General features: G+C 36.1%; 1 protein-coding gene across 4 annotated transcripts in view; it reads left to right on the top strand.

Moving 5' to 3' along the window:
* The window catches only part of PPP3CC (protein phosphatase 3, catalytic subunit, gamma isozyme), a 73,342-nt gene that overhangs the window by 33,708 nt on the left and 30,423 nt on the right, over positions 1-9,211 (top strand). For all 4 annotated transcript variants that reach the window (XM_014538307.1, XM_014538306.1, XM_014538305.1 and 1 more), the window contains exons 5-7: positions 2,866-3,005; positions 6,866-6,943; positions 7,030-7,124. In XM_014538307.1, coding sequence (XP_014393793.1) covers positions 2,866-3,005; positions 6,866-6,943; positions 7,030-7,124 — 313 coding nt within the window. The remainder of the gene's footprint in view (positions 1-2,865; positions 3,006-6,865; positions 6,944-7,029; positions 7,125-9,211) is intronic.

Raw genomic sequence — 9,211 nt, 5'->3', positions numbered from 1 at the left:
CGGGACCTCTGGCTCCTAACCGCTCGCCTGCCTGATCACCCCTAACCACCTCTGCCTGCTGACCTGATTGCCCCCTAACTGCCCTCTCCTGCCAGCCTGATCACCTCCTAACTGCTCCCCCCTGCTGGCCTGATTGCCCCTAACTGCCTCTGCCTTGGCCCCTGCCACCGTGGCTTTGTCTGGAAGATGTCCAGTCTAATTAGCATATTACCCTTTTATTAGTATAGATATTTTTTTAAATCTTGATTTTTATTGCAGTCAACTAATATGTGTATTGCTGAATATTTTTAAATACAAATCATCAGAAGTAACCAAATGGAAATCACCTGTGATTTAATTATTGAAAGAGAACTCCGGTTGACATTTTGCTATATATCTTCCAGAAATTTTCTGTAATTTTAAATTAAATCTGTGCTTTTACCAACTAAAAACATAACATTTCTTAGTATATTCCTGAAACTTTAAATTTTGTAGCAGTGCATAAGGAAGAGAACCAGGGTTCTAATCCCTATCCTGCCATTTATCATGTAAGCTTGACCAAATCACGTAACCTCATAGTCACAGTTTCTTCTCTGAAATGAGGAAGTCAGAATGGAAGGTCTGAAGACTTCCAGCTCTGAAATTCATTGACTGACATTTTTAGATGAAGAGTTTAAGTATTGCACTTCCTGACGTGTGATTATTTCCAGGATTTTGTATCTTCATAATTGAAAAAAGATGACCAGTCTTTTTTTCACTTATATTGTTCTACATTACCATCATCTCTCCTCTACCTTCTTATTTTTCACCTCTCTCATATAAGTACTACAATTAAAGATGTTTCTGTTTATAAAACTGGTTACCTTTCCTCAGGGTAAGAGACGTGTCTACTGCACTGCCTTTTTTGCTACTTCATTGTTTTTTAAATAACCAGCATTTAATAGTTCTGAATTGATTGTATTAATCAATTTCACTTAGTAGAAATTCTGTTCTTCGCACTCAGCCATTCTAGTTATTTCTTTTGGGGTTTTTTGTTTGTTTTTGTTTTTATGCTTTTAACAACAGCAGCAATGACTAAAGACATAAGTAACTTATATTGAAATGCCTCCATTGCATAGGATGAAAACTCTTCACAAAATAAAACTAGCATGCTTTAAAATAAAGAAATCTCTATTGGAATGAGATAAACAATGAATAGAATCATTGTAAAACCCTTCCTGCTCTCATGGTAACATTGGCTCATCTAGGCAGTTGAAATGAACTTCTCACAGTCTTTCTAAATAATAGTATATCTCTATCGTGGTTTGTTTTTCCTTTCCAATTAAATAAGTGCATACTACTTGTAAGATTAGCATTCGCACGTAAGTGGTTCTTTTCTACAAAATGGATAGATAACAAATATATTTATTTAGAAAATATAGGGTGGGCCCTAGCTGGTTTGGCTTAGTGGATAGAGCATTGGCCTGCGGACTGAAGGGTCCTGGATTCGATTCCAGTCAAGGGCACATGCCTGGGTTGCGGGCTTGGTCCCCAATAGGAGGCATGCAGGAGGCAGCCAATCAATGATTCTCATCGTTGATGTTTCTATCTCTCTCTCCCTCTCCCTTCCTCTCTGAAATCAATAAAATATCAAAAAAAATACAGAGTAGGCAAAAGTAGGTTTTTGGGGATAGGTAAGCACCTTACTCCCTCTCACTTCCTCTCTGAAATCAATAAAAATCTATCAAAAAAAATACAGAGTAGGCAAAAGTAGGTTTATAGGGGATAGGTAAGCACCTTACCTACCTCCTCTCACAACCGCATTAAATTACAGCTAAGTGTCCATCAATAGATGAATGGATAAAGAAGTGGTACATATATACAATGGAATATTACTCAGCCACAAAGAATGAAATCTTGTGTCCACCCGGCTGGTGTTGCTTAGTGGTTGAGCATTGACCCATGAACACAAGAGGTCACCAGTTGGATTCCTGATTGGGGCACATGCCCGGGTTGTGGGCTTAAACCCCAGTAGGAGGTGTGCAGGAGGCAGCCCATCGATGACATTTCTCTTTCATCGATGTTTCTCTCTCTCTCTCTTCCTCTCTCTCATAAAAAAATCAATAAAAACATTTTTTAAAACAAGAATGAAATCTTGCCATCTGCAACAACATAGATGGACCTCAAGAGAATTATGCTAAGTGAAATAAGTCACACAGAGAAAGGCAAATATCATTTCACTTATATGTGGAATCTGAAAAAACACGCATGAATAAACAAAACAGAAACAAACTCATAGATACAGAGAAATTTTGATGATCACCAAATGAAAGGAGCGATTTGGGGACGTGTGAAAAAGGGGGAGGGATTAAGAGGTACAAATTGGTTGTTGCAAAATAGTCATAGGAATGTAAAGTACAGTATAAGTCAATAATATTGTGATAACTATATATGGTGTCAGATGGATATTAGATTTATTGGAATGATTACTTTGTAAATTATATAAATGTCTAACCACTATGTTAAATACCTGAAACTAATATAATATTGTATGTCAACTATAATTGAAAAATAAATTATTTTTAAATGAAGCAATGAATAAAATTAAAAAGTAGGTTTACAGTTGTGAGTACATGAAATAATTTATTCTTGTATTATTATTTATTAATTATTATATCATTTTTCATACAAACCTACTTTTGCCTGATCCTGTATTATAAAAAATGATAGAAATTGTGTATCTAAATTTGTTAAATGTTCGTTTTCTTGCAGGAAAATCCTTTAGGGGCTTGTTGCCTTCTCTCCTATATGGATGGAAGGATTTTTGTGTTTTTTCACCCATACCAATTTTCAAAAGCTCTTTTGCTTTCATGATTTTTCTTTTTTTGGCTTTTGCTTGTCTTCCAGTTAGACAGGTTTAAAGAACCTCCAGCCTTTGGGCCAGTGTGTGACCTGCTTTGGTCTGATCCCTTAGAAGACTACGGCAGCGAAAGGACCTTGGAGCACTATACCCACAACACTGTCCGGGGGTGCTCTTATTTTTACAGGTAAGCTGATCCTCAGAGTTACCAAGTTGGGAAAGGAAATGGCAATATGTTTAATCAAATTATTTTAAGTATTTTATATATTGAATTCATGTAGCATAGGGACTTCTGTTTAAATTTTTGATTAATAGAAGGCAGACGATTCTTGTTTGTTTCTTTTTTTGATTATAGTTAGTAGGTTTAATGCCCTGATAAGTGTAATATACCAGACCTGATTGAGCAGTACTTTAATGTTGTTGTCTGACTCTAAATGATCTAGGTAATTTGTTGCCAAACATCATCTATAAACTTTTTTTAAAATGAAGACTCCTTGGCTCTTCCCCCAGACATTTTGATTCGGGAGTCCTCTTATTTTTTTAAAAAGCTCTCCAGCTTTTGGAACTACTGGTATAGGCAAAGATATAAAAAGAACAGAACATTGTGAACTCAGGACATTCCTGGAAGTTGGCTGTTATCTTAAATCTCATATGTAAGCTCTCATTGTGTGTTGCCACTCAAAAATAGGGAGATATAGCCCTAGTTGGTTTGGCTCAGTGGATAGAGTGTCGGCCTGCGGACTGAAGGGTTGTGGGTTCGATTCGATTCTGGTCAAGGGCATGTACCTCGGTTGCAGGCTCAATCATGGGTCGGGTTGCAACCAATTGATGTGTCTCACATCGATGTTTCTCTCTCTTCTCCCCTCAGTTCCACTCTCTCTATAAAAAAAAAATCAATGGAAAAATATTCTCAGGTGAGGATTAACAAAAATAAACAAAATAATAGAGAAATATAGGAAAATTTGAAGTCTAAATTTATATATATTGATTTCAGAGAGGAAAGGAGAGGGAGAGAAAGATAGAAACATGATGAGAGAGAATCATTGATCAGCTGCCTCCTGCACCCACCCCACCAGGGATGAAGCCCACAACCCAAGTATGTGCCCTGACTGGGAATGGAAATGTGACCCCTGATTCATAGGTCAGCGCTCAGCCACTGAGCCATGACAGCTGGGTTGAAATCTAAATTTTTTTTATTGCAATATTTTATTATGACAAATAATACATGTATATAGTCCTCTAAAAATCTGTTAATTGCCTAAGATGATACACTAATTAAATGGAATCTACATAAAAAAAGTAAGAAGCCATGCCCAGCTGGTTTGGCTCAGTGGATAGAGCATCGGCCTTGCAGACTGAAGGGTCCCAGGTTCTATTCTGGTCAAGGGCACATGCCCGGGTTGTGGGCTTGATCCCCAGTGTGAGGCATGTAGGAGGCAGCCGATCAATGATTGTCTCTCATCATTGATGTTTCTATCTGTCTCTCCCTCTCCCTTCCTCTCTGAAATCAATAAAAATATATTTTTTAAAAATAAGAAGCCTCAATTTTACCATAGTTTTAACATTCTTTCCGCCAACTGTACCAGTGACTAATATGAAATCATTTAAATTTTACTTTTCTTTACATTGCTTAAAATACTTCTGTATTATTAATACAATAGAAATCACTACAATTTCTATGGAGGTCAACTTGGCAATATCTCTCAATTATAAATGCCCATGGCCTTTGATCTGGAAGTTCTACTTCAAAATCATAATCCTGTGATTGTACTAGTATAGTTGATCTTTATTATTCACAAATTCTAATTTGCAAATTTTCCTACTTGCTATGATTTATTTGTAACCCCAAAATCAATACTCATAGCACTTTCATAGTCATTCGCAGACATGGGTGCGTGCAGAGTGATGAAAAATCTGTCACCCCACCTGTGTTCCCGCTGAGGTTAGAATTATTAGGAGTTGCTCTGCCTTCTGTTTCAGCTCTCGTAGCTGTAAGCAGGTATTCTGTTTGTCTAGTATTTAACATTTTTCACGTTTTTGATTGGTTATTTTGCTGTTTAAAAGCAGCTCCAAGCACAGTGCCCAAGTGCTGTCTAGTGTTGCTAAGTGCCAGAAGGCTGTGATGTGCCTTACAGAGAAAAGACCTGTGTGCTCTAAGCTTGGTTCAGGCATGAATTATGGTGTTGTTGGCTATAAGTTCCATGCTCATGAATCAACAGTATATATTAAATAAGGCGTCTTTACTCAGAAACACACATAAAACAGTTTGATCAGTTGATGAAAATGTTGGGAGCAGAGGCTCACAGGACCCTGATTCTGTATTTCCCCTGGGAGCAGTATTCACTAATTCAGTTTTTGCAGCAACTTTACAGAACATAGGCAAGAAGAATAAGAAGAATCACTGTACTTGCAAATGTGTAAAATGCCTGTAATAAGGTTATTCATTACTCATTTTTTATGATAAAAGATTTAAAACAACCTGAATGTTCAGTAGGAAACTAGTTAAATAAATTGTAGTACATCCAGACAATGGAATGTACCAAACAATACAGTGAAGCTTTTTTTTAAAAATGAAAAAAGAGCCCTGGCCGGTTTGGCTTAGTGGATGGAGCATTGGTCTGTGGACTGAGTTCTGGGTTCGATTTCGGTCAAGGGCATATGTCAGGGTTGCAGGCTCGATCCCCAGTGGGGTCGTGCAGGAGGCAGCTGATCAGTGCTCAGTAATTCTCTCTCATTGTTGATGTTTCTTTTTTTTTCTTTTTGTTCATGGTTGATGTTTCTATCTCTCTTTCTCCCTCTCCTTTCCTCTCTGAAATCAATAAAAATAAATTTAAAAAAAAATGAAAAAAGAAAACAGCCCTTTGTAAACTGGTATAGAATAATCACTAAAGTGAAAAAAAGATACATGCAGCGCTCTGCTTACCATCTGATAATATTTCTTGAAGTTGGGGTGGGTGTGATGTCCATGTGTGTGGGGGTAATTGCTTGAAGTTGCATAGAGTGTCTGTGAAAGTGCACCCAAGGAAGCCAGGGACATGGGTTGCTTCTCTCTTCCAGGGCAGCTGAAAGGAAGTAGGGAGTAGAGAGGAGATCACCATCCCCTTTTTTATCTTTCAATTTTATACCGTGTGAATGTACAACTTCTTTCAAAAGTTAATTTTTTCTAATTAGCACAATAAGAAAACAAAGATTTAAACATAAACTAAGTAATTAACAGTTGGATTATTCCAGGATAGTTTTGTATTTTCTAGTTCTTCTTGTCAGGTATTTGTCATTGAGAATGACAAATATTCTTTAATTAGAATAAGGTTGGATGTAATATTTGCATTTACATCTAAAATATTATTGCATTATATTATCTTAGTGTTGATATTACCTGTGAAGCTATAAGTAGGTTCTTTAGCTTTTCTAACAGTTTGACAATTTGAAAATTGAGTGTTCAGTTTTTAGCACCTACAAATACACACACACACACACACACACACACACACAACCATGCTACTTTTTAACATATCAAAATAGCAAGAAAAGTTTTGGTGTGTTATTGTCATGGGGTAAGACAAAAAAATTAAAAGAGGGGAGCTGTTTCTGACCTAGGGTTGTCTATTACTGTATCTGCATATTTGATCTAGAACAGCAGTTCTCAACCTGTGGGTCAAGACCCCTTTGGGGGTCAAACGACCCTTTCACAGGGGTCGCCTAAGACCATCGGAAAACACATATATAATTACATATTGTTTTTGTGATTGATCACTATGCTTTAATTATGTTCAATTTGTAACAATGAAATTGGGGGTCACCACAACATGAGGAACTGTATTAAAGGGTCGAGGCATTAGGAAGATTGAGAACCACTGATCTAGAATGAGGTATATTAGTGAAATAGAAAAACAGAATTATGATTGCTAAGCTATTAATAAAAGTTCAGTGGTATGTAAGACCTTAATTTCAAAATACAATCAACTCGTATCATTCTAAGTTATTCCCTTCCTATTAAAAATCAGTTGTTTTAATTCTGGATTTATGTTTTCTAATTTTCTTTTTCAGTTACCCTGCAGTTTGTGACTTTTTGCGGAATAATAATTTGTTATCAATAATCAGAGCCCATGAAGCCCAAGATGCTGGGTAGGTTATATTAAAACTGTACCAAATATCAATGCAGAGTTTTTGCCTTTAATATCAGGACAGATGGGCTGTCATCTCTCTTCCAGGTATCGAATGTACAGGAAGAGCCAAACAACAGGCTTTCCATCACTCATTACAATTTTCTCTGCCCCCAATTACCTAGATGTCTATAACAATAAAGGTAAAGGAGTCCAGCGATATTTGAGTTTGAATTTGTGAGTAAATGTGAGCTCTATTTTAACATATATATGTGTATGCGTTTTTTTAATATGTATAAATTTTAAATAAGGAAAAGGTTTTAATTGAAATAAAGGCAAGAAACTTAGAATTTAGGCTCTTGCTTGGTTTCCATCTCTTAAGCCAAGCAAGAGCCTAAATTCTGATTTCTGGGCCTTTATTGAAGTGTTTGAGAGTATAAATACCGATCATAACAGGTGTGATTTATGCTACTGAATCAAAATATAAGAAGAATAAATCATTCCAGGTTCAGGTTAGAACCGTCAGCATTAATTATTGGTTTCAGTGAATTTAATTTATTTATAACATTATCTCAATAAAATACTACCATTTAGTGTTTTAATGTTTGTGTATTATTAAGCTGCCTTTGCTCTGGTTGAAGAATGGTATAGGTAGAATGAATACTATACCAAAGTGAAAAAAAAATCTTAACTTTAGTCCAAGCCTTTCCAGAAACTAATATAATAAATAGTATGCATGTTGATCTTTTGTAAGTAGCCAAAAATTTTATTTTAAACAAATATGTCAAGCACTCAGAAAAGGATTCAGAAAATAAATTACATAACCAACAGCTAACAACAATCCACCTTTGTTAACTCTGCACATTTTGTGTTAATTGCTTCCAATTTTTTAAAGAAATAAAATATAACAAAACCAGTTGAAATTCTTTGCATAAATCTCACATCCCATTTCTCTCTCCTGAGGTTGATGTTTATCATTCCCATGAATTTCTTTTTACCACACACACACATATATATGTATCACTATGCAATATAAAGTAGGGTTTTGTGTGCTTTTAAATTATGTAAGTACTCTATAACTTTGAATATATCATCCTTCAGCTTGCTTTCTTTTCATACTGTTTTGCCCTCAAATGTATACATGTAATGAACCCCCATGTATCCATATCCCAGCTTCAACAATGACCAGTTATGGCTTCATGTACTTCATTAAAACCCGTTCCCATGTCCTCTCACTCCTCTGAATTACTACAAGGCAAAACAGATATGCAATTTCATCTGTAAAAATTGTCATATGTATCTCTAAAAGATAAAGACAGCCCTAACCGGTTTGGCTCATTGGATAGAGCATCAGCCTGTGGACTGAAAGGTCCCAGGTTCGATTCTGGTCAAGGGCAGGTACCTTGGTTGCGGGCACATCCCCAGTAGGGAGTGTGCAGGAGGCAGCTGATCGATGTTTCTCTCTCAGCGATGTTTCTAACTCTCTGTAAAAAATCTCCCTTCCGCCGAAACCGGTTTGGCTCAGTGGATAGAGCGTCGGCCTGCGGACTGAAAGGTCCCAGGTTCGATTCCGGTCAAGGGCATGTACCTGGGTTGCGGGCACATCCCTCGTAGGAGATGTGCAGGAGGCAGCTGATCGATGTTTCTCTCTCAGCGATGTTTCTAACTCTCTGTAAAAAATCTCCCTTCCGCCGAAACCGGTTTGGCTCAGTGGATAGAGCGTCGGCCTGCGGACTGAAAGGTCCCAGGAAAAAAAAAATCTCCCTTCCTCTCTGTAAAAAATCAATAAAATATATTTTAAAAATAAAATAAAATAAATAAAGACACTTTTTAAAAAACCAACACTATATTTTAGATCTTCCATGTAGATGTGGAGCTCTATTCTGTCATTTTAATTGTAATGCAAAATTTGATTTCTTTAACCATTGGGTTGATTCTACATTTTCATAAAAAAACTGTGAACATTCTTGTAAAAAAGAAATAATAAATAAATAAATAAACAAACAAATAAATAAATAAATAAGTAGTGCCACTTTAGGTAAGTCACATAATCTCTCTAAACTTCAGTTTCCCATATAGAAAAAGAGGATTAGCCATCCACATGCCTTTCAGCACAGAAATTCTACTTCTGAAACTTTATCCTTTTAAAGTCTTTTTAATTTTATTTAACTTTTATGAATCATAGTTCCTAAGTTTTGTATCAGGGCTGTTCACCTAAAAACTTCATGCCTCTGTAACTATTTTGTTGTTTATAAAGTATGACTATAAAATAATATAACTTTTAAACAAA

This window comes from Myotis brandtii, unplaced genomic scaffold (genome assembly GCF_000412655.1).
Source record: "Myotis brandtii unplaced genomic scaffold, ASM41265v1 scaffold19, whole genome shotgun sequence".
NCBI classification, from domain to species: domain Eukaryota; kingdom Metazoa; phylum Chordata; class Mammalia; order Chiroptera; family Vespertilionidae; genus Myotis; species Myotis brandtii.
The sequence above is the reverse complement of the archived record's forward strand: the minus strand, read 5'-3'. Positions and strand labels throughout refer to the sequence as shown.